General features: G+C 41.1%; 1 protein-coding gene across 2 annotated transcripts; it reads left to right on the top strand.

Moving 5' to 3' along the window:
• The first annotated feature begins 1,412 nt into the window (after positions 1–1,412).
• On the top strand, positions 1,413–17,700 carry DIO2 (iodothyronine deiodinase 2). 2 transcript variants are annotated; one of them, XM_050953347.1, is made up of 2 exons: positions 1,413–2,192; positions 12,357–17,700. In XM_050953347.1, the coding sequence occupies exons 1-2, from the start codon at positions 1,971–1,973 to the stop codon at positions 12,939–12,941; spliced, it is 807 nt and encodes a 268-aa protein (XP_050809304.1). In that variant the 5' UTR covers positions 1,413–1,970; the 3' UTR covers positions 12,942–17,700. The 2 variants fall into 2 exon arrangements, with proteins under 2 accessions (XP_050809304.1, XP_050809305.1); XM_050953348.1 differs by having other exon boundaries at positions 12,357–12,929.
• Positions 17,701–26,285: the final 8,585 nt, after the last annotated feature.

Genomic DNA, 26,285 nt, shown 5'->3' with positions numbered 1-26,285 from the left:
AGCAAGCATTTCTATGGCAACAGAGTGATGTCACCAACAGCATTTTGACTTTACAACTGATTTCATTTGAAGGAAAAACTGAGCTTAGCTCCAGAACATTTCAGCATTTGAAATGGAAACACCCAATGTCACCATTGTGCTTGTGTGTGGGGGGGTCCTATCAACTTCCGTAGGTCCTGCACCTATACCTAAGGGCAGAATCTGTGCCAAATATACTTATTCTTTTCCCCCCAGAGGAGTCTGAAACTTGTTCCTGAGAGGGTTGCAACACATTGGCAAGATGGTGTGAAGGAAGCTTTCACTGCTGCTGCCTATATGTCTGATCAGTGGGTAAACAGAGAGGGGAGGTGTACAGTTCAACCGGTAGCTTTGATCCCTAAGATGTGTGGTGATGGGGGCTTATATAAGCACCTAAATAAACAGATAAATTAATTCAAAACAAAAAATGTAAAAGTGAATATAAAATACAGGAAATATTTCCCATGAGAGGTTAGAAACCCTGTTAAAAATAGCTCAGAAATACTCACTTCTGGTTAAATCATAAAACAAAAGTTAAAAGAAAATTAACAGTGCAAAGAAAAAAAATCATTTTCTTCATTATGGGGCTCCAAAGTGGGTTTTTGGCTTTCAAGCCACACATGGATCTTACAAGAGATACTGAGTTCTCTGAGAGATTTTAAACTAAAAATGAGTTATTGACATTGGGCCAAATCCTTAGCTGATGTAAATGTGCACCCATTTTAAGTCAATGGCGCTATGCTGATTTACACCAGCTGTGGATCTGGCCCATTATCTTTTCAGTCAGGAACTTCAGCTTTAAGAGAACTCATCCTAAAGCTGTTCTTTTCTCTCTCTCTCTCTCTCTCTTTCTTACACATCAGCAGATGAAGTCAGTCCTGGGTGTTTTCTTATGTTTCCTTAAATACCAAGAAGACAACAAAAGATATTTAAAACACCATGCACATTGTTCTCTATGGGAGTGGAAGGGAAATGTACAGAAATATCCCCTTTCTAGGGATGCATCAACTCACACACCTTCCTGGAAAAGACAAAAGGGCAAGGGCGGGGGGAGGGGGAGAAACTCAAGAAAAAACAACAGCAGAAGCCTGTGTTGCTGGATTATCTTCCTTGTCATATGAAAATACTTTTTCCAAAGTTTGAAAGCGTTTCTTAAGAGCAGCCAGCAGCATATTGAGATTTCCCTCCTCTCCTTTCTAACAACAAAGCAAAGTTCCACCCTCCCTCTCTCTTTTCTCTTCTCTTAAAAAAAAAAAGTTTTGAGAATTTCACTTTTCTATTCACAGCAGCCCTGGCCAAAGTAAAGCCCTCTTTTACACTGACGTCAAGATCTTTACCAAGATTAGGGTTTCATTTCTGTATTGCAGCAATTAGCCAGGGAATGTATAAAAGGCTTCAGGGAAGCAAGCTGGGACTCCAGAGGGAAAGCACTTTGCACCACAGACAGATAGCGAGAGAGAGGAGGGAGACAGGGGCACACAGAGAGAGGGACAGAAAGTTTGTGTACAAAGACCTTAAAAAAAAAAAGTAGCGTTGCACCTGGTGACACAGAAATGAGAGGTCTGCTTAGTGCTTAAATAGCTGAGAGACAATGGGACAAGGGAGGAAAGTGAGCGATCTCTGCTTAAATTTCATAACTGCAGGGAAGTAGAAGTACAGCTGCCTCTGTCTTTAAAGGAGTCAAAAGGGCTATTGGATAAGGGAAACATTTTAGTCTCTGAAAAAGAAAAAGCAGCTCAGAGTTGAATGAATTTCATGCTGAGTTATGGTTTTGACCGGCTTGAGTATATTTCATAATTTCTGCTGGCGTTGAGAGAAAGAGGCGGGAGGTGGAAGGGGCTGACGAGTTTTTTAAAAATGCCTTTCGTTTTATTTTATCTTATTTTTTAAATGAGTGTTCAGGGCAAAAAAGGGAGCTGAAGGGAACCCGCTGGAGAGCAGCAGCAGGGAAGATGGGTCTGTTAAGCGTGGATTTGCTGATCGCGCTTCAGATCTTGCCGGGTTTTTTCTCCAATTGCCTCTTTCTTGCACTCTACGACTCTGTGGTCCTCCTGAAGCACATGGTGCTGCTCCTGAGTCGGTCTAAGGCGGCGCGTGGCGAGTGGCGAAGAATGCTGACCTCGGAGGGACTACGCTGCGTCTGGAATAGCTTCCTCCTAGATGCCTACAAGCAGGTGGGTAGGTGGAAGGGGACGGAGAGGAGGTGAGAAAAGGCACCCTCGTTCCGGGAGGGGGCTGTGCGCTCTGCACGGTGTTTCCCCCTTGTGCCCTGCGCTAAACTAGAGTTTGGTTTGGCATTGAGAGAGTGGAAAACAGCTGTTCTTCAGGAGGGTTTGGGATTGGGATTGAACAGACCTTGGTTCTGTGCCCTCCTCTGCCACTGACTCTCTGTGCAATTTAGGGCAAGTCATTTAACCTTTTCCTGCCTCTGTTTTTCTAGTTGTGCCGGGAGGATAATGGTACTTGTCTTTGTAAAGTGCTTTGAGAGTGTTGGATGAAACATATTATATAAGTGCTGAACATAATTAAATACCTTTGTCAACCATTTAACCAGTGCAATGTCTTCAGAAGTTATACAAAGATTAGGTCTTTAAATAACATCTCAAGGTGATCTGAATGCCCATGATAGCACTGTGTCATTATATCATCACTTTTATTCAGCTCATCTGTTCATTTTTGTATTGAGAAGGAAAGCACTGCAACAGTGTGACTAGGTTTAAAAAGAGAGCCCATTTTCTCTTATGAAGGTGGTGAAAACAGGACATGACAAAGCTTAAAAATAAACTTGTAACCAGCTGAGAGACAGCTGCCTGGTCTTCTTAGCTGCATGCACAATATGCCTCAAGTGGCACGTGACCAGGATTCATCACTGAATTTGGTCCCCTGGTGGTTTTGGTTAATAATGCTAATAGCAGTTACACAACACATGCTCTTTACAAGTTCCACACCAACATTAACTAATGAGCCTGGATAAAATCCCTGAAAGTAACTGTATCCCCACTTGATAGATTGGGAAACTGAGGCAGGGTGCTATTGTGTATTTTGCTCCAGATCATCCAGCAAGTAAGGTCTTGTCCGTTCAAATGCTTCATTTGCAGCAAACAGGGGCATGAATCTACCCTGCACTAGCCTACTGAGCACCAAGAGTACATGTGGACCTAGCTACTGCACACTAAAAGTTCCCTAGTGCTCTGTAATCTGCTTCCATTTGAAAGAGGGATAGACAAAGTGCACTAGGAAAATTTTAGTGTGTGGCAGGAGGGTACAGGTGGACACTTAGCTTGCATCAGGCTAGTGCAGAGTAAATTCACACCATGACTTGCTATGAACTAAGCATTTATACAAGCTCTATGAAGCAAAGCCAGGATTAGAAACCAGAAGTTGCTGTCTCACAGCCTTGTGATTGGAATGTGCTGTTTTATTAAGATTATTTAAAAACAAAAACCCATCTGATGGACTTAGGTTAACGATCTCTTATATCCTGTCTGAACCATAGCTATTTATCTGCTGAAAAGCATTTCTTGTTGTGCTACCTCTCCTCCCACTACAATAACATTATATATTTACTCTTAAGTACAGCTGTAGGGAGCTGCTGATGGTGGTGCTTAGTTACCATCCAGTTAGATTTAGTTTGATATATAACACTAAGTGCCTGTCCTGAAGCTCTAGGCAAATGTACATACTTTTCAATATATAAAACAAATACAAATTACATTAGCTATCCCAACCACAATCTCTTAACTCACCACAATACAAATCAAATATTTGTAAAATATAAGAATTCTAATGACTTCTGTCACACTTTAATCTCCAAAACACTTCAGATATTAACTAAATAAATGTCTCAATGCCCTTGTGAAGTAGCCTGCTAAACGTTATTATTCCCATTTTGCTGCTTGAGGAAGTGAGACAAACAGATGAACATGTGACTTGATCACGGGTACAGAGGAAACCAGTAGCAGAGCTGTGATTAGCACTCGTGCATTCCCAGCTCCTAGGCTTGGGCGCTAAACACTGTGCCTCACACTGGGAGAAGGCTCAGACTTTCACTAGCTTCCTGAAGGTGAATGCAAATGTTTTAAAAGTCTCCAAAAACTCTTATATACATGAAAACTCTTTAACTTCTTTAGTAAGTTACATGAAGATTCAAATGATGCATAATGCACTTTAAAACAAAGCTATTAAATTACTTCCTTCTTTCCATTCCTGTCAAGACCTGAGTTCATGATTCAGTGTTTCCTCATCTGCTACTGATGGCATCACAGACACCTGAAGGAGTGGGTAGCTCTTCACTAGTGTTAGCAAAGAAACTCAAATCTTAACTTCAGGGCTTAGAAGGTAATAAAAAGTCTTTTATTTTACCTTTAAACTGCCTGGAACACATCAACCGTATCATGTAGGGTGATATCCTTGCCCCAGTGAAGCCAATGGCAAAATTCATATTGACTTCAATAGGGCCAGTATTTTACGCCCCAGTCTCAAAAGGGGGTGGGGTGGGGGGAATTCCTTCACAGCAGTGATTCTTAAGGAGAGGCTCACAGTGCCTTCACAAAGCACCTGATTGAGTAACCATAGATATCATTGGAAAGATTCCTGTTGACTTCAGAGATGAAGCCCAAAAAACACTGAAGATTCCTGACTGTTGTAGAGGCAGAAGGGACGGAATACATTGAAGGTCAATATTAACAGTGAAAGAGGAGTAGGTTGTAAATTGCTTGCCTATAATCTCTGGAAGTCTCCTGCCACTTCTGCAGGGCTGGAGGGGAAGCTAGTTAAATGCTTTGTTAGAGTCCAAAGGAGACCAAACTTCTGCGGCTCTGTGGCATAAATGTGAACAAACAACGTAAAACAGTGAAATGCATGACCCTAAAGAGTGTCCAGCAGGGCCTCTCCACAAATAGATATTTTTCCAAGTCCTGAAATGGATTTTACATGTCAGAACCACTTAATTGCTGTATTCCCAAATTCAGCTGGGCAGAGGGAGTAGCTGTCAATCGGATTTAAATACACGCCTAACATTAGGCGTGTGCTTAACTGTCTTTCTGAATCAGAGCCTTCTTCACTAGTAATAATACTTTGCAGTTCCATAGTGCATGTCAAATGAGCATCGCAGAGCATTTTACGAATCCTAAGTAAACTCACAAAATCTCTGTGCGGTTCGTAATCTCCATTTTACAGATGGGAAAACTGAGGCACAGATAGTTGAAGCAGACCAAAGCCACACACAAAGGTAGTGAAGGAACCTGGAATGAAACCAAGAGCACCCAGGCCCATATAATAATAATACTATCTAGCTGTTATGGAGTGCTCTTCATCAGTGAATCTCAAAGCACTTTACAAAGATATCATTTTACAGAGGAGGAAACATGAGTCAGAGAGAGGTGAAGTTATTTGCTCAAGATCACCCAGCAGGCCATTGGTAGAGTTGAGACTAGAACTCAGGGCTCTGTCTCCCAGCCCAGTACTCCCTAGACACACTACCTCTCCAAACAAATTGGTTTCCTTTGAAATTTTTTTTTAAAAGGGCTTGTTTACAGGGGAAAATTGATTACCATGGCTATTGTGAGATAAACTAATTCATAATAGCTATTCTGGAATAGTTCCATGTGTGGATACTATTCCAGAACAAAAGTGATTTTCTTCTTGAATAATTACTCTGTCTTGGAAGTGCATTAATTATTGCAAAATAAAGTGACTTTTATTCCAGAATAGCATCTGCATGGGGAGCTATTCTGGAATAGCTATTCAGGTCAATTGCCATGTAGACAAGCACATAATACAGGGGTGGGAAAACTACGGCCTGGGGGCCGCATCCGGCCCTTCAGATGTTTTAATCTGGTCCTCAAGCTCCTGCTGGGGAGTAGGGTCTGGGGCTTGCCTTGCTCTGGCAGTCCAGCTGGGGGCTTGCCCTGCTCCGTGAGTGCCGTGGCTCCATGCGGCTCCCGGAAGCAGCAGCATGTCCCTCCTCCAGCTCCTATGCTTAGGGGCAACCAGGGGGCTCTGCATGCTGCCCCCCATCCCAAGTGCCACCCCCACAGCTCCCATTGGCCGCAGGGGAAGCACCTGCAGACAGGGCAACGCGCTGAGCCTCCTGGCTGCGCCTCTGTGTAGGAGCCGGAGTGGGGACATGTTGCTGCTGCTGCTGCTTCTGGGAGCTGCTTCAGGTAAGCGCCATCTGGAGCCTGCCCTTGACCGTCTCCCATGCCCCAGCCCCCTGCCCCTGCCCTGATCCCCCTCCTGCTCTCCGAACCCCTTGGTCCCAACCCGGAACACCCTCCTGCATCCCAACCCCCAATTTCATGAGCATTCATGGCCTGCCATACAATTTCCATACCCAGATGTGGCCCTCGGGCCAAGAAGTTTGCCCACCCCTGACATAGTACATTACACCCAGATTTGTGCTTGTTATTCCTATCTTTCTGACAGGACTTGCTTCTGGTTCTGGAAGATCCCAAATATTGGACCTCAAAATTATGATTTTTTTATGTATAAGAAAGCTATTTTAGGTCATTTTAAAAGTGTTTTAAATATGTCTGTTAACATTTTAATCTCCTTTTCTGGACTCTAAATAGCTGAATTCATCATAATGCTAAGGCACATGCCCTTACCATCAGAAGAGTTAAATATATTTTTTAATCCTTCTAAACAGGCTTTCTGCATTTCTGTAGGATATGAGGCATATAGAGAATACTTGATGTGGTGTGAAATAAATGCTTTATTGTCACTCATATGGATGACTACATAATTCATTCAGAAGCAATGTAAATATCCCGCAAACTCTCTTTCTCTCTGTATATGAATCCAGAGAGATATACATGTTTTCCTAGTAATCATTTCACTCACCACTTCTGTGGGGGAACACAGCTGTTTGTAAACAGCACACAGCAACACTACAGAACAATTAAGAGTAAAAAGAAGTGTCGAAATAATAAAAAGCACCCTAAGCTTTCTCTGAGATGAAGCTACTTTGCCTAGTCTACTAGCTCTGTTAACTCCCATTATAATAGTTAACCTTGTTCTAAAGAACCTCTCTTTGCAACACATCTTGTATGTGCAGCCCATAATTAGGGGTGGTGCAGAGCCATGTTTGACTCACAAGGCCACTACACCCCATGTCTCTGCTTCCTCATGGGAGGAGAAGGAGGAGGGTGTTATATAAATCATCAAGAGGGAACAGTGTAGTCACTATCAACAATTAATCTGGCAGATGTTCAAATCAGAAACCAGAACTCAGGAAGTTGTAAGAAATATACTAATCACAGATAAAATGTACATGAGAAAATAAACAAACAAACAAACATCAGAGAATTACTCAGTTGTTCCTATTCTGCTGGGGGGATAGAGTGGAGAGAGGAGGAAAATATCTCAAGTAAAATGTTCCAGGGTAAGAGAATGCTGGTACATACATTTGCTAAACAAGTAAATCAAAGTATCTATTGTTTGCCCACTGAGAATGTTAAACTCTTTTGTTTTTGCTACTAGATCCTCCCAGGTGATAATGTCTTAACCAAAAGACTGCAACAAGTTTCTGCTGCTGTGTGGAATAATAGTTTATAACAAGAGGACAATGGAAAAATTCCATTGCAAAGTTAGGAATGGGTATCCCATTGGAAAGCTATGAAGCTCTCTGTGCAGTGATTTATAGCTTTCATTTCTAGTCCTCAAAGGGTAGCAGGAAGTAGGTCTTAAACCTGTCACTTGTCCAAGATTGAATATTGCCCATTCTGCACCTAGTGCCAGTGTAATTTTGAAGGATAATTCTATATTTGGATTGTATTTTAAATGGAATTTGGTTGAAGCAGCTATATTATTTGGAATGTCAGAAGACATTCTTTCTCTCTCTCTCCCCCCAATACTACAGTGATCAGAATGATATAAATAGTTTGATTGACAGATTCATAGCTAAGTTTATGTGTGCGTGTGTGTAGATCCTTCCTGTCTCTAAAAAGGGTTGAACCAAAAGCAAGTTCTCACATGAAGACTCCAGAATTTAGAGAAAGTTTGGATCTGGATCCAGTCTTCAGGGGATGGGCCCATCTCTGGAAGATGTTCAAATCAGAAACCAGAACTGTGTAGATTAAACCAGTGCTATGAGCTCTGATGGAGGCTCAGTTAAATCACCAGACATACCATCAAACCCATGGCTCTCTTCCTATATAATAAATGTACTCATTCCTAGAAGCACCAGTATGCAACTCAACATCTGGAAGGGCATCACAGCTTGTGACAACATGGGTTGCTCAACGACGTTCTGCAACATTGCAGAGCAATATTTGCAAAGGTAGTATAAAGAGCAAGTGCCTCATTTCCTATTGGTCAGCTTTTCAGCATACCACTGGGTTACAATGCTACTTTTCAGAGGCTTTTCAGACAGTAGAGCAAAGACCTCTTAGCTCGAACCCTTATGCACTCATCACCTTTGTTAATTTTGACCTGGAGGGTAAGGAAGTGTCTTTCTTTGAATTTCATGGCAATAAGAGGAACTTATGAAATAAGCCCCCTGCTAAAAATGAATTGTCAAATAATTTTAGGTCCAAAATGTAAGCACTGTCTAGTGTTTAAAAATATTTGTCCCTCCAAACCTGTATTAATAGCACTGATTTTACAAAATGTAACATTAGCAAAATTATTTTCACTGAAATTTTCAACTACAAATGATAATAAAATAAACTTAAAACTAATAATAATAATGAAACCTTCCCTTCAGTATTGGGAACCCAAACTCTACAGGGCTTGGGCTAGAACTCCAGAACCAGGAAGTAGGGCTGCCAACTCTTCCCCAGTGCCCCTAGCAATATTGTTAACAAATAATGTTAATAATAAAGACCTCAGTTACATCTTGTAGGTATAGCCCATAATTACGGATGGTGCAGAGCCATGGTTGACTCATGGTTGACAAGGCTGCTACACCCCATGGCCCTGCCTCCCCATGGTTTACTCCCACCCGTCTTCGGAGCATTATGCGCCCCTAGGGGAGTATAGAGGGAGCAGAAATGGAATTCTGCCAGGTCCTTATGTGGGAAGCAAGGACAACTTATGTGACCCCCTTGCAGTGAGGTCCAGGCAGAGTTTGTTCCTAAGTGAGTAAGGAGAGCAGGGTTTGGCCAATTATTTTTATTAGGACTGTGTCATTTTAATTCTTCTTTTCTCCCAGCCTCACAGACCTGAACCTAAATAAAGAGCAAGAGCACCAATGAAATCCAGCATCCCCTGTTCTCCCTGTGTTGTACACACTGTTCTAAAAGCAAATCCCCTCTTCCCTGTGGTGAATAAAAAGTGCACATTAATGTATACTCTTCCAGGCAGGGATCTTAGGTGATTTATATGCACTGAGGGATTCCTACACACCTTTGGGTCTTGTAAAAAAGCCAATACTACTAATACTGAATAACTCTGCCGCCACAGCCTAACATCTGGATGAGGCACTGAGAAATGACAGGCTCTTCTGGGGCTGCATTTTACTGAATAGAATCAAAGCAAAGAGAAGAACTTGAAAGGGAGTTAAGAGCTCAGGGGGTTCTGTCCATAGCCAGTAGCTGGGCTCCAATTCCTAATATGGCATGTCCATGTTTAAATGGCTAATACCATAGCCTGCTAATTATCTGGCAACACCTATTTTCTTTAGGGAGTTGATGTAGCCTGATGAGCCTCCCCAACAGTTCAAAAATCCCTGATGTGGGGCATGAAAGCAATTTTTCAATGCACAGGATCCCAAGAGGGATACGTTAGATCTGATAAAAAGCAAAGCAAAAAGAAAGCAGATCAGGAGATGATGTTTTGTCCACTGGGCTTTTCCCAGGCCATGTGGAAAATGTACAACAAAGTTAGTAATATGTTCTGTTTCCAGCTTGTGGTTTATGAATAGGTCTTTCTTTTCCTCCCCTTCCCCTTCATTTTTCAGTCGACATGCTAAAGCAGCATTAGCGTTGCTCCCCCTTTCCACTGTGCACAATGCTCCAGAACGAGATGCCCAGTATCAGAGCCGTCAAATGAATGCAGGATTTGCCTTAAGCACAAACAGTGCAAGTTATTGCTTTGAGGTGGGGAAATCCCTTTGCTTGTGGAGATGGTGAGACAAGGGGGCCTCACAGTTTATGGGCTAGTTTGCTGTCCTCTGAAAGCAGGATCATCCACCTCAGCTTGGGACCCATAAGGCCAGCATTGAGTGAGTAAACAGTCAGCACAGAAGTGCGTGATTATATAAATGCTGGAGCCAGAGTTATTGCATGTGAGAGAAGTTCTGCTGCTTTGTTTCTTAGAACATATATTTGCCAGCTTTTGTGTAAGATTTCAAAAGCAGTTGGGCTGACTATTGTGTGGCTTTTTTGGTAGGCATTTTCATTGCGTCAATTTTTTTCCAATAGCTATTTTTTTCCTTTCTGTAATAAATAATGACAAAGAGAACAGAAAAGCCCCACAATGCAGATGATCGGTGAGGATGATATTGTCATCCCGTGTCAATCCCGTTCCTGAGTCTGGTGAAATGAAGAGGCCCTTTGGGAACGTCAGAACTTCATCAAGACCAATTAGCGGAGATGTTGCTGTTTGTGTTTAGGCATTAATGACTGGGCAGGGTTGGGTTTCTGGAGTGGCTAACATTGGCATGGAATGAGGCACCGACCTAATTACTCCTCTGCAGGAGCACAAAATGCTTTGTGAATGCCTGCTTGGCAAGGATGTCTCATTAAAGACAAAGCGGCAAACACAACTCTCCTCGAAGCAAAAATTAACATGATAGGTACCCCATGGCCGTGAGACTTTCTTGTGTCTGTGGGAAATAAAATGAGGTTAGCCACACCAGGGGGATATCTTGGCTGTGTTTTAGTCTACACGGTGTCATGGAAGTAATTTTTATTTTGTCTCCAAATCTTATCTTTTTGGTTTGCAAGAAATACTCTGCCTATGGGAGGCACAGAGAACACCCTTGCATTGTTGGAGCACAGTCACACATGCTAACACCCTTGGCACCAATGTGAAGTAATACTTGAAGGGCACTATTATACTAATGTCCGATTGAAACTATTTTGATTTTTCCCTCCAGGGTTTAGGAATCTAAACAGCGAAAGTGGCATTTGGTAAAGCTGAATGCAGAGTTGGGAAAGAGAAATTTACTCAGTGAATATAGCCTCTTTTTCTGCCCACATAATATTCATGAGCAGATTGTGGTTTTCCTCAAATTTATTGATGAGTATAAAACTGGTCAAAATTTTTCATTCATAATATTTTTCCAAAGTAAAACTGGAAAAACTTGGACAAAATGAGGCCTATCTACCTCACAGGTATGTTGGGAATTTCTTTAATTAGCTATATACAACAGTAAAAATTCCCATAAAATCTGTTGGCTTGAAGAGAGAGTCAGGGGAAAGGAAGAACAGGTTCAGTGTCAATTACCCTTTGCAAAAATGGAACTGAACCATGAAGGATCATATATTCATCAGGGATAGTTAGGTTTGAGGTGAAGAGATGGAAGTCCCCGTACCTACAATGTGCTCATTGCTGGATTTTAACTATAATAGAGATTTTTTTCCCCATCAGCTGAGCATTCTGCACTCTGGTTCTGGTTTTTCAGGAGGCAACGCTTGGTAGTGAAATCTGAGATGACCTCTGTGGGCCAAATTCAGAAGTCCTTACTGAGTTCTTACTCAATTGAAACTACTGCTAGCTTCATTAGGAGTGAATACAGTCTGGATTAGGACCTCAGGATTTGGCCCTATATGAATTCAATCAAAACAGTATTTTTCTGAACATCATGAGATAGGCAGGAGATGAGAAGAGAGAGAAATTATCAGGGAAATAAAAAGACAATTACATTGTTATTATAGAGCTTGATGCTAAGGAGAGATGTGCAGGAGTTGCAGTGACTAGACTTATTGTCTTTTATAGTAGTACTCTGTAATTCCATATAATCTTTCAGAGCACCTTGTAGACTTTAGTCAATCTTCACAACACCATTGTGTGATACATGTATATTATCTACATTGCATAGATGGGGAAACTGAGGCACTGATGGGTGCAAGGACTTTCCCACAGTCGCACAGTGAGTCAGAGTTAGATCTGGGAATAAAGCCATGGACACCTAACTACCAACCACCTGCTTGAGACACTAGCCACACTCTTCTCTCCTCCTGCTGCTTGAGGAGAAACACAGCAATGGGAGAAGACACTGGTCTTATATTGATCATTTGCTTAAAACCAGGATCCCTGCAGCATTTTCTGTGTAGGGAGGACACTGTGTTATTTGAACAGCTGACTGTGTTTGTTTAGTGAGAGTGAACATGAAGGACATTGTGGAAGCAAGTCACAGTAACTCATCGTGTCTTTATTTGTTTTGACATCAGGTGAAACTGGGAGGAGAAGCCCCAAACTCCAATGTGATCCACATAGCTAATGGCAGCAACAGCAGCAGTAGCAGAAGAAAAAGTGTTGGTGGGAAATATGGAACCAAGTGCCACCTTCTGGACTTTGCCAATTCAGAGCGCCCGCTGGTGGTTAACTTTGGTTCTGCCACCTGACCCCCATTCACGAACCAGCTGTCGGCCTTCGGCAAGCTGGTGGAGGAGTTCTCAGGTGTGGCCGATTTCCTATTGGTCTACATCGATGAGGCTCACCCATCGGATGGCTGGGCCGCCCCTGGGATCTCTCCCTCCTCATTTGAGGTGAGGAAGCACAGGAACCAGGAAGACCGATGTGCTGCCGCTCACCAGCTCCTGGAGCGGTTTTCCTTGCCACCCCAGTGCCAAGTGGTAACTGACTGCATGGACAATAATGCAAATGTGGCCTATGGGGTCTCCTTCGAGCGAGTGTGCATCGTGCAGAGACAGAAAATTGCCTACCTGGGGGGCAAGGGCCCCTTTTTCTACAACCTCCAGGAAGTCCGGCTTTGGCTGGAGCAAAACTTCAGCAAGAGATGAAATCCAGCCTAAGATGAGTAAAGTGTGTCAAGAGCATTGTCCCTTTAAAGTGATATAAAAGGGAACAAAACACACTGTTTTACAATAGGTCTTTCAGGGCCTATTGCAGGAGAACAGGTTCAATAATAAGGTCAAATGAATGCAAGCCAGGAAAAAAAAAAAAAAAAAGAAAACAGCACATAAAAAGAGAATTGTGTGAGACAATCCTACTCCTGCCTTCTTAATAGGGCAGAAAAGGCCACTGAAAAGTGCTGCTGCTGCACATGAAAGGTGGTGGGATGAGATTTCTCACCCATCCTTTTAACAACATGTTGACTTTAGGTTCCGAAGAAAGCACTGCTTCCTGGAAGGCGATTCTGCGGAGAGGCAACCTCATGTATTTGATCAGGGACATCTCACTTTTCCATTGAGGCCTGTGTAGGCAACTTGCCAGCAACCTGAGACCTTCAATTAATTTGCACAAAATGGAGTGGCTTATGGCTGCCTTCCTTTTTTGATACAGAGGTATGACCCAGCAGAGACTACAAGATCCACCATGCAGTGCAAACTGGCTGCTCAGTTCAAGATGAAACATTGTATGTGGATGTTGGTACTCTCTCTAAGGGCAGCCTTTCTGCATAGTGTGTGTGTGTGTGTGTGTGTGTACAGTACGCACGCACGCACACACACACACACACACACACTCTTAGGCATCTGTATGTTAACAATTAAATTGGCAGCAGGCCACACCATAGAACTCCATAAGTTGCATTTGGCTCTCAGGCTACACCTTGGTCACCACTGTGAGATAAAGAAAGAGAGAGAGAGAGAGTGAAGGAAAGAGGTGGAGGGAGAAGGATACAGACGAAAGAGTCTGCAAGATCCTAAGATCAAAAGGAGTGAGGGAGAAAGAAACAGAGATTGTGTAATAAAACTATAACTTTTCACTTTGAAAATTCAGAAAGTGGGATTATTTGTCACCAACACACACAGATATATACACACAGGGCAAGAGAGAAGAGTTCAGCTGATACCAGCCTTCAATATGTGGCACTGAAAAGATGTATTCATCACTGCTTTTTTCTTTTTCTTTCTTAAGAGAAACAGCAGAGAGAGAGAGAGAATTAGGGGTTATTTTGTGTTTAGTTTTGTAAAAGTAATTTATTTCTTTTGACATAACAGGCATATTTTTGAGCAGGGGCGGGACTTACACACCACTTTACCTCATTGGAATCGAAACCTGTCCAGTTGATTACCCTGTTAAAGTGGTCATGTTGATTTTTGCTATCCTAGATGCCTGCAATTAGTTTACAGCCATATTAGTTCATTGGAAAGTTAAACAGTCTTTAGCCTCAGCAACTGCAGTTTCTGTTGGGCAGGATAGCATTTGGTTCATGTTTCATTCTTCTTCTCAGAAGCCTTTGGGGAAAAAAACCCCATCACACTGGCCTCACAGTCACCACCTTATTTCTCTGAAGAGGTTAAGGATGAACTGAGTGATTTATCAAGAACAATTGTAACAAATGGCTGGGTTTCTCAAGAATGGCTGAGGGGAATATTCTGAAGTATATTTAAAGAGACACTGTCAAGTGAAACTGACTAATTACAAGAGTGAACCTGACCAGCCTAGTTTCACAGTCCACACTGAGAGAAATGCAAAACAAGCAAACAGCATAAAGTGGGGAAAATTAAAGGAAAGTGTTAAATCTCTTACCCTGCTAATCACCTGAAATGTCAGTACAAACCCAGGGAAGAACTTAAAAAAAAAAAAGAAATATTTCTATTTTACAGTGTCCCTTTAATCACACTTGAAATATTTCCTTTTGTTTTGGTGTGAGTCAATTCAGCTAATGCACATGGCATTTTAAAAAAAATGGATGCATACACAAACCCTGGTAAAGCATCCCAGAGAAGCTGGTGGGGAATGGAGTTCAGAGAGCCAAGTTCAGCTGGGTGGATGGAAGAGCATGGTACTCCTGTATTTCAGGATTTCATAATTGCACTACGTAATTTGTGATGGGGGTAAAAAAGGGAAGATGACATACACTGTTTTCTTCTTTAGGGTGGGCCAAGGGTATACAGTAAGAGGTAAGAAGAAAAAATTGAACAATGGAAAATTTAGGCTGAATATCCATCTACTCCAATGTCTGCCTTCTGGTATATAAGCCTGACTTCTCAGACCATTCAGTGAAGTGATCATGACCTACCAATTACTATGGTAGATTGTTACACATGATCACTAGTTCATCTAGTGCAGTATCCTATCACTGATAGTGTCAGATGCATTAGAAGAAGGTGCAAGAATCCCTATACTGGACCATTCTGAAGTAAACTGTCCACAGGAGTTACTTGTTCTGAGCCACAGACAGTTAATAATTGGCTTGTGCCCTTAGAAGTTTTATCCTTTCTAGTGTGACTACAGATGTCCTCATTATCCATATAAATGCCTGGTCCTTTTTTGGAATTCTTTGAAGAACCTGAGCTCAATTATGTCTTGTGGCAGTGATTCCTTTTATCAAATTTGTTGTCTTTCAATTTAATTGAATTTCCCCTTGGTCTTGTATTATAAGACAGAGTAAATAGGGGCACCCAATTCTCCTTCTATGTGTCATTCATTATTTTCTATACTTTTGATGCAAGTCTTATTTGTGTCCTTTCTGAACAAAACAATCCTAATCTTTCAGTCCCACATATGGGTCCATATCTCTTTTCATTTCCTCCCATTTTTGGACTCCTTCTCTTTTTGCTTAACTACTTTTTTCAGGTAGGATGACCAGAGCTGAAAACAGTATTCCAGATGAAAACATTCAGTGGGTGTATATAATAATGTAATATTTTCAATGTTATTTTCTATTACATTCTTCAGACATCCTAAACTTTATCATTCCATAATTGCTTCAGGCTATAACCCGATGTGCCTTGTAAAGGTGAAATCCTTCTTTCTTTCTTTCTTTCTTTTTCTTCAATCTGGGGCTTTTAGCATTGTCTTAGTTGTCTGTCTGCAAAATGCCAACCCAAGTGTCTAATATGACTGTTGAAACATATCTTAAGATCACAAGAAGGAGTCCAAATTAGTAACTCTAATACTCCTTTGCATAGCTAAAGTCACAGTAATTTTGCATAGCTTTTTTTCTCCTTTTTGGATTTCTACTATTTTGTCCCTCTCTCACGTGTGGGTGTCTTGTTATTCATAGATGGGTTTTCATTGCACAGCAATGGGATTATAAAACTAGCTTCTGTAAATAGACAATCCTCAAGGATCAGAACTTTCTTTTTTGGCAACATGAATTCCTGACCCTGGCCAAAATGCAAAGATGCTGGCAACCTCTGTGGTTATCATGACAGGGATACATTTTGTAAATTCTTTTGACCCCTCCAGAAAACATATGGCAAAAAAAGCAGAGAAGAATATTTTCAATAGAAAAGAAATTATCTTAGAGAAAAAGATGTTTTCTCTTTTGTAAGTGATTAATAGAAACATTAAATACAATTCCTTTAATTTTTTGGTGGTATAAAAGAATAAAACTTTTAGAAAAGGTTTAAAAATTAATGAAAAAATGTCACCATTAATTATACAAATAGACACATATAGGTAAGATTAACTTCTGCAGTTATGTTAGTAGGATTAAAAAAATTAAAAGACTATCAGTCATCAGGCTTTCAGGATGTAAACTGATTGCTAGGTAGAGTCAGGAAGGAATTTTGCTACTAACATGGCATAATTGGCCAGGTGCATTGTGAGGTTGGGTTTCCCTTTCTCTGTTTCTTTACACAAGGCATCTGCTGGACCAGAATAACCATAGTTTATTCCAGTATGGCAAATCTTACATTCTGAAGTTGAACAGAATTCACAGAAGAGGCTAATGCCTGAAAATATTTCAAAAAGTCACTAGATAGAATAGGGAATGCAGTCCTGTCCCTTGGCAGTAGCTGGAGATTGTTAACTGTTTTTTTAAAAATATCCTAGCATGCCTGCAATGTCACGTTGGATCTGATTCTCCACAGATGTTTGCCTTATATTATTATTTAGCCCTGCGCAAAATAAATGTAAGTGACACCACCAGAATGATAGCTTTTTGCTCCTCCTTTGCACTTGTGTAAATGATGACACAAGGTGAAAGGCAGTGGAGAATCAGGCCCGGCACATTTAAAAAGGAAAAATCCATGGCAAAATGTATGTCACTGAACAGCTTCGCTAAGGACTTCAAAAAGCTAAAGGCGATTATTCTTCTGAAGGTTGTCTAGATGGAGAAATCCACGAAGCTTCTTAAAAATGTCTCAGTGGTGTGTGCGAGACCTTTATATGTTGTTGGGTGTAGGATTAAGATTTTTAACACATACATTCAGTACTATAACCAAAGCAATAAAAGAGGTATCAGGTAGGGAATAATGGCCAGTTTTGTTCGACTCTACACTATATCAATGCATGACCCATATGCAGCAAACTACAGGCCTGAATTCTGGGCTGTACAGATGGGGGATGAGGGCAAGACAGGAGTACTAGTGTGCTCATGAAGACCGCTAACAAAAGAGTAACTAACTCCGTTGGCGTTCAGATGCCATCACACTGGCATTTCTTTCTGCGTTTTGCTATCTCTATTTGGAGGGTCTGCTTGATGTCCATTCCTTTGAGTACTGTGGGTAGAGATGTGTTTGTATGTTTAGATGTCAGAAATATACTTCATAGGAGAACCAGCAAAAATGTGTTATAATATTGGTGCTCTGTGCAATGTGTGCTTTTTAGACTTGTCTTTTTTTTCTTGTATTTTAATAAAATCTAAAGGCAAAAATATTCTGTATTCTTTGGTCTTTTTTAATTTTTAAATATGGCATGCTACAGGTCAGTGCAAGTATGAAGAATTGTTTTTTTCGATAGAACGGTCTATCCTGCAATGGTTAGATCTTGGCTTATGTGGGCAAAACATAAATGTCAAAACATAAATGTCAGGATCTGTGTTTTTCTTTGTTTACTCTCTGACTAGAGCTCTTTCTGAGAAAGATAAGACAGACCAATTTGGAAACATCTAGGATGATGTTTAATATGCACAGTACAAGCAACATTTTAAAAAATATGAGTTTGAGGCAAGCACACGAAACACTACATTGCATGTGAAAATTTTCATGTATCTTGCATTTGTGTGTGCAATGTAATACACATCCAACACGTATACATGCAGCTATATTTTCAAAGGGTGGCATTAAAGAGCAAAAATCAGCACATCAAAATGAATGAGCAAAACTCAGCACTTGATTGAGAAGCTATCCGATGAATGGAATGGCTTGAGATGAGATTGCTCAGCACCTTACAGGATCGGGACCAACGTTACTTGGGGATATATTTAATTTGTAGCTTTTTTGAACTATATATTAACGTTACAGCAAGTTTTGAAAATCTCACTCGCTGTACCCAAAACCAAATGTGAAAATACACCTAGAATGAAAAAGGAGAAAACAAGTTACTGAAAAAGAGAAGTAGTTACAATGTAAATCATACCTAACTGCACTGTCTAGAGGACATCCACTCTAATATCTTGACCAGGACTTTGGAACAACCAAAGAAGAAACTATTCCTAGAATTCCACCCCGGGTTTTTTAAAACGACCCTGTAAGCATTATTCACAGAGCTCCCACTGTGGGCATGATTGAGAAAGCCCATAGTTTAACTACCTCATTATCAAATCTCAGGCCTGGTCTACACTAAGGGGCGGGGTCAATGTAACATACGCAACTTCAACTACATGAATAGCGTAGCTGAAGTCAAAGTATCTTATTTTGACTTACCTCCCGTCCTCACGGTGCGGGATCGATGGCCGCGGTTCCCCCTGTCAACTCCGCTACCGCCACTCGCTCTGGTGGAGTTCCAGAGTCGACGGGAGCGCGTTCGGGGATCGACATTTCGCGTCTAGATGAGACGTGATATATCAATCCCCGATAAACCGATTGCTACCCGCTGATCCGGCGGGTAGTGTAGACATACCCTCAGTGCTTTGATTTAAGTTAAAAACAGCAAAGAATCCTGTGGCACCTTATAGACTAACAGATGTTTTGGAGCATGAGCTTTCATGGGTGAATACCCACTTCCTCAGATGCATGTAGTGGAAATTTCCAGGGGGCAGGTATATATATGCAGGCAAGCTAGAGATAATGAGGTAGTTCAATCAGGGAGGATGAGGCCCTATTCTAGCAGTTGAGGTGTGAAAACCAAGGGAGGAGAAACTGGTTTTGTAATTGGCAAGCCATTCACAGTCTTTGTTTAATCCTGAGCTGATGGTGTCAAATTTGCAAATGAACTGAAGCTCAGCAGTTTCTCTTTGAAGTCTGGTCTTGAAGTTTTTTTGCTGCAGGATGGCCACCTTAAGGTCTGCTATAGTGTGACCAGGGAGGTTGAAGTGTTCTCCTACAGGTTTTTGAATATTGCCATTCCTAATATCTGATTTGTGTCTGTTTATCCTTTTCCGTAGTGACAGTCCAGTTTGGCTGATGTACATAGCAGAGGGGCATTGCTGGCATATGATGGCGTATATTACATTGGTGGACATGCCACTCAAGGCCTGTGAAAGGCCAGTCCTCGCCCACAGGCAACCTGCCAACCTGAAACATATTCTCACCAGTAACTGCACACCGCACCATAGTAACTCTAGCTCAGGAACCAATCCATGCAACAAACCTCGATGCCAACTCTGCCCACATATCTACACCAGCGACACCATCACAGGACCTAACCAGATCAGCCACACCATCACCGGTTCATTCACCTGCACCTCCACCAATGTAATATACGCCATCATATGCCAGCAATGCCCCTCTGCTATGTACAATGGCCAAACTGGACAGTCGCTACGGAAAAGGATAAACGGACACAAATCAGATATTAGGAATGGCAATATACAGAAACCTGTAGGAGAACATTTCAACCTCCCTGGCCACACAATAGCAGACCTTAAGGTGGCCATCCTGCAGCAAAAAAACTTCAGGACCAGACTTCAAAGAGAAACTGCTGAGCTTCAGTTCATCTGCAAATTTGACACCATCAGCTCAGGATTAAACAAAGACTGTGAATGGCTTGCCAATTACAAAGCCTGTTTCTCCTCCCTTGGTTTTCACACCTCAACTGCTAGAACAGGGCCTCATCCTCCCTGATTGAACTACCTCATTATCTCTAGCTTGCCTGCATATATATATATACCTGCCCCTGGAAATTTCCACTACATGCATCTGATGAAGTGGGTATTCACCCACGAAAGCTCATGCTCCAAAACATCTGTTAGTCTATAAGGTGCCACAGGATTCTTTGCTGCTTTTACACATCCAGACTAACATGGCTACCCCTCTGATACTTGATTTAAGTTGCGTCCCTTCGACCCTAGAACGTAAGAGTAACAAACACAATAACAGTGGAAATACCTTAAAAGGTCTGATTCTTCTCACACCAGTGTAAGGCAGGTGTAACTGCAGAAGTAAGTGGTCTTTTACTGGTGTAAAACCAATATAAGTCAGAGGAGAAACAGGCTCCTTGTATATATCCACCAACATATACTTTTATTTATTTTTAAACAACTTATTCTTGCAAGTATTTGCAGGGATATTTTCAACAATAGTTTTGTTTTCTGGGAGGGACATTATTCATTACAGACAAGAAAAAAAGAGTTCTATATCACACAATTAGAGTAAAGCCTCTTTAATAACTGGAATATTTTCAGAGCAGTATCGGTGGATTGACCAGTGCTCAAGAACAAATTTTTTTTGACAAAGACTAGAAAAATTCTTCTGGCATAATAAATCTTCCCCAAGTATAAACATCAAACAAAGGACCTAATTGCTGGCTAAAGACTTTGATCACAGACAAGTGATCAATTTTAGCTAAAGTCAGTATCTCCTCCATGGTTCAATGCATTAATTGACTCACTACATTCTGCCTGTCTGTTGCTAATTTGCCAGTCACATTAATGACCCAATGGCTTACATATGTTTTAAAGAGACTAATGTGCAGTGAGACATTCTGAGAACACCTAGTGTTTGAGACCTCAGTTCAAGTCCCCGACTCCTTAAAGGTGCTTATCACATAATTTAATTTGAAAAACGACACAATCCATTTTAGGTTATAAACATAATCTAGATGATGATTTCAGCTTAGTCTCCAAGCTAGTAGTGTATTTGCCCCTGGTTTGCAGCTAGGGGAAAACAAAGAAAGAAAAGGTAATATGCATAAATCATTCTATGTGTCCTTTATTTGATTCTCTTGTTCATTTTTCAGTAGGCCCCACTGGAAAATGTTTGATAACTTGAGCACTGGGTTCATTCTCACATATACTGTGATGTGTGATTGTCTACTGAGGTAAGCTCCAATGTCTGATACAGCCCACCACAGTGTAGGTGCATTTCTAATTTCCTGTAGACTGCAGGGAGAAGAGAAGATGCATTTTTATTCTCATCCTAGGGCATCAGTTAATCTGTCCCTGCCCTGGCAGCTGTTTGTCAAAACCAGTCTAATTTAGCACAGAATAGAGGGTGTTGTCTGGGAGGAATCCAGCACTAAAATGCAGATGCACTGTGGGTCAGAAGTGGTCAGATGTCTTATGAGACAAACCTTTCTGAGGTTCATTCAGAGATTCACTGGAGATGCAGACCAGAAATCAGTAGAATATGTTTGTAAATGAAAAGCACTTGCTTCCTGAGAAAAGATTCTCGTGGCTGATTACATGAGGCAAATGACAGCAGATTTGCCTCAGCTGAAGCTTCTCTAGTGTCCTTAAGGAAAGCTCCAGGTAGAATGAATTGCAATACCACAAAATGTGGAGGTCACGAACGCCTGGATGGTGGGGGCAAGATTCACAATAGAAAAACAATTCACACTTGTCAAGTGGAAAAGAGTGTATAAGCCATTGATAATGCCTGAGAATTAGGAGTAACTGGGGATCCAGAAGTATCTCCATATGAGAACTCTCTCTGACACAGGTTGAGCACATTTCATTAATCGTAGGGGCACATCAACAATACTCAGCCACACTCCTGAGATGTTTCTCCTCATTACCAGCAGCACCTCTTTTTCTGGGTATAAGGTCCATCAGTAGTATCATTATATGATGCAAAGAGCAGCAGATAGCATCAGCTGAAGTTTCCTTAGTGTCTTTAAGGCAAACTCCTTCATATAATGATACAGACCTACTATATCATCCCATAGTACTGAAGAACTGTCCAGCCACAGAATCAGAATCATAGAAATGATAGGGATCTCATGAGTTCATTTAGTCCATCCCACGTGCTCAGGCAGTATTCAGTACCCCAGACCATCCCTGATGTATGTTTGTATAAACTGGTCTCAAGCGAGCATAGCCTGTTGAGCAGATTGGGATGAACCCTTTCATTTATCTGATATGAATTTGGAGTTGGGAAAGGTGCTGATTGACAGCCTTAGAGACTGAATTGCTTTGTTTATCCATATGGAAGATATATCTCAGGCAGGGGAAGTATAAACTTCCTACCCATCCCCTACTCACTGTCTCAGCAATAAGCATTAATCCTGATCTGAAAGGAATGATTTCAGCTAGGGATGGAGGGGAGGGTTTATTCCCTATCCTTGGTCAGCCTTCTGCATTTAGTTTCAATTATGAAAGTGGTCTCCAGGATGTGGACACCTATCTATGATAAACAGCTGTCAGATGATAACTTCCATTGGACTCTCAGTTTTTGAAATTACATACATATGTAACATATGACACTTCCAGTAATTGTTTTGCTATAAAAGGATCAAGGGAGAGCTTCTCCAGGTACTCATGGCAGCTGGATGGCTACGTTTCCAAGATGAGAGTTGCCAAGGCAAATAAATGAAAGGGAAATCATGTACCATAAGGACCACAACATGGCCCATGTCAATGGGAGGTTGATAGAAGTACTGGGAGCACAAGATGTCTCTTAGAGACTGTGAACCATTTCTCTCTTCCTTTCCCTTTTGTTTGTAGAGGGAAATCACAAACTCTTGAGATACCTGAGAAGTGGGCTGTGGGCCAGGGCACATTCATGGAGTAAGATCTCCTTTCCTTGCACCACAGATGTTCACTTGCAGGGGACATTTCAGAACAAAAACAGCTGAAATCAGGGAGCAGGACAAGGTAAGTTTAACTCTCTGCCAGGCTGAAAAGGAGGACGTTTTTAGTTTTATGTTTCAATTGTTTTAATCAATTTCGCATTCTCTCCCCCTACAGAGGTGAACAGGCTGCTTCAGTGATTTAAACATAATAACTCCAGAACAATCTAATCTAGATGAACTATTTGAGCTTTATTTTTTTTGTGCTTTGTTTGAGTCCAGGTAAATAGATAAGACAAGCCATTACTGAAATCATTATGGCCTGGATCATTACCCAGAATACCATCTGCTGGTATTTTATCAATCCTCCTTCTATTAAAGTGCCATTAAATTGCTTCTGATGTTCACTTATGGGCAGCAGCTAAATCAGCCTACTTGACAGATAAATAGGAAGCCAAGAAACTATTTTTAATTGTCTCTACTACCATCCAGTGTTACTCATGATCTATTTAATCACTGATAGGACTTTAATTAAATATATCCTAAATCTGATCGTCTTGTCAAAAAGGGGAAAAATTGGCTTCAACACTTGATGAGCCTTTGGGTTGGCTATGGTCTCATTTTTACATTAACAGGAAATTAATAGCATGATTTTAAAATGTATGCATGCTGTCATGGGGGAAAGGGTGGGGGCTTACTTCTTGTAGCATCAGAATGGCAGCTTGTGAGGAAGGTGGGTAATAGAACTCTGAAGAGAAGTTAAGCAGTTCTGGCAACTTTATTGCTAACAAGAAGTTATTCATATACTGCCTGGAGGCCTGTTGTATTAATTTGTGTTTGTGTATGTGTATTTTGAATGTAGTGAGCACCTAATCTGCAAAACAAATTTAGGAGGATCCATTTTTAACTGTGTTACTGTAGCAATTGCAGGGGAATGAAAGAAAAACAGTTCAATACAATAAATGCTGTTTTATTTCACTATCTTTGTATTCATATTTCAGTGATGTTAAAAAAAATGTATGGAGTGCCCTGAGGATAAGTCTGCTGGAGTCTCAATCACAGGTCAGACAAGGTCATACTACTCAGCTTCTTTTATAAATCTGGCAGCCTGAATCAGAGATGTTCATGAGTCACCCTAGAATGCAACAATCAGTGGCTCCTTCAGGGCACCATATAAATTTACCAACAAGTCCATCATGTCATCAATGTTGCTTAAGGATTTATGGGCTAAAACACATTTTAAATGTGGTTAACCTAATTGCAGTGGATATAACAGAACTTTATTGTTAACACATTCCACTATTCATGGTTCTCTTTTCATATCGTTATAACCTTATGGAAAAATTTCCCTTTTTTTTTCTGAAAACTTCTAGGCTTTGACTCATCCCAAAGTTGCTTTAAAAAAAAATCATGGAAAATTTCAAGAAATTGTATTCAGCTGTTTCAGAGTTTGGTGGTAACGGGAAAAAATATATTTTCTCATTAAAAAAATTAAAATCTAACTACACTCCACTTTTTTTTTAAATGTGTTTGCAGCAAGAATGGCTGAAGATTGAGACTTGAAATTGCATGCAAATATTTCTTAATGAGGACTAGTGCCTTTTTTATTTTTGAGGAAAAATAATGGTGTCTGAAAACTCACTTCCGAGCATGCTCAGTGAGCAGATGACTACATCACAAAACTGGCCTAATTAGCACCTTTATTGGCACTCTCAGCAGGAAAACCAAGGAATGAATGGAGAATGACATGTTTTCTTACCCCTGGAAGTTTGCCTGCCAAAATAAGGCTCAGGCTTACAGGACCGGCTCCAGGGGGTTTACCACCCCAAACAGCCAAAAAAAAAAAAAAAAGCCACAATTGCAATCTGTGGCAATTCAGCAGGAGATCCTTCGCTCCGATCTGGAGGGATCCTCCGCGAATTGCCACCAAATAGCTGGACCTGCCGCCCCTCTCCAGAGTGGCCGCCCCAAGCACCTGCTTGCTAAGCTGATGCCTGGAGTCGGCTCTGCAGGCTTACTGGAGGACTGTGTTGCTCTCAGGGCTGGATTTAGGGGCAGGCAACCCAGGTGACTGCCTGGAGTGCTGGGCTTGGGGTGCACCAGGCTATGGGTGCTGTTTTTGTTGTTATCGATAAAAGGGGAAATAGAATGTTTGGAGTAAAATGTTTCAGGTATTCTGTACATGGATTCCTTTTTCACTAACCTTCTAGAATGTTCTGGACATGAAATGGGCTACAAATGCAATAAAAAATAAGGTATTCCAAAGTTTAACAAATGGAAGGGGGGGGGGGCAAAGACGTTCCTCACCTGGGGTGCAATTTGGTCTAGGACTAGTCCTAGTTGCTATTGCCCATGTTGTCTCTTTTCTCTGGAGGACAATTTCAGTCTTCTATGCTAAAATTTGTTCATTATGACCATCTCAACTGTTTCTCTGGTGTCTTACTGAGGAACCTAAGAGACTCTTCCTCCCTTATGGTTTTTCGGCATCTCACCTCCCCTGTTCTAACCCAGTGTGTCCAAAATACCACTACCACATCCTTTATTCTAAGGTCACACCTCACACACATTTGAATGCCAGTGTTGGTTTCAGATATCAACAGATTAAAAATCTTTTCTGCCATCTGTTCCCTCTGCCTCCATCTCCCACATATGTACTTTAAGTGCCTGAAAAGACATTAATCAGGCACAGACATACAACTGGATCAAAGTCCAGATACCAAAATGTATTTTAAAATAAACAAACCTCCCAGGCTATCCAGTTAAAACCCCTGCTCTCAATGGAGTTATACCCCAGACAACCCAACCCTTTAGGGACAATGTGGGGACATAGGCTGGCCTTACAAGATGCTCTGAAGGTTCAGAATTTTAGAATCTGTGTTCAACCAAGGGGTAAGTGAGATCTAGAATTGAAGACACCTCACTGCCTGTTCACATTTATACTAGGGAGTGTTAACATCAGTTTCTCAGCAGTGTCTCCAGCAGAGACAGACATTCCTTAATGTAGCCAGGACCTAAACCCTTTAGATCTTCACACTTTCTCTTATGCAGTCACCTAAACTTAGAACAGCCTTCAAATTCCCATATTCCAAGCACTATCCTCCTTCAACCCCTCCTTAAAATCCACTTATTGGGACCCACAGCTAATACATATTAAAAAAACAAGTAGAGCTGTCAAACAATTCAAAAAAACACAAGCATTAGATTTTTTTAAAGTTGCAATTAATCACAGTTTTAACACACTGTTAAACAATAATAAAATATCAATTTAAATTTATTATACATTTTTGGATGTTTTTCTACATTTTCAAATATATTGATTTCAATTATAGCATAGAATACAAAGTGTACACTGC

The sequence above is a fragment of the Gopherus flavomarginatus genome, chromosome 5 (genome assembly GCF_025201925.1).
Source record: "Gopherus flavomarginatus isolate rGopFla2 chromosome 5, rGopFla2.mat.asm, whole genome shotgun sequence".
In the NCBI taxonomy this organism is placed as follows: Eukaryota; Metazoa; Chordata; order Testudines; family Testudinidae; genus Gopherus; species Gopherus flavomarginatus.
This window is presented reverse-complemented; position numbering and strand designations above follow the sequence as displayed.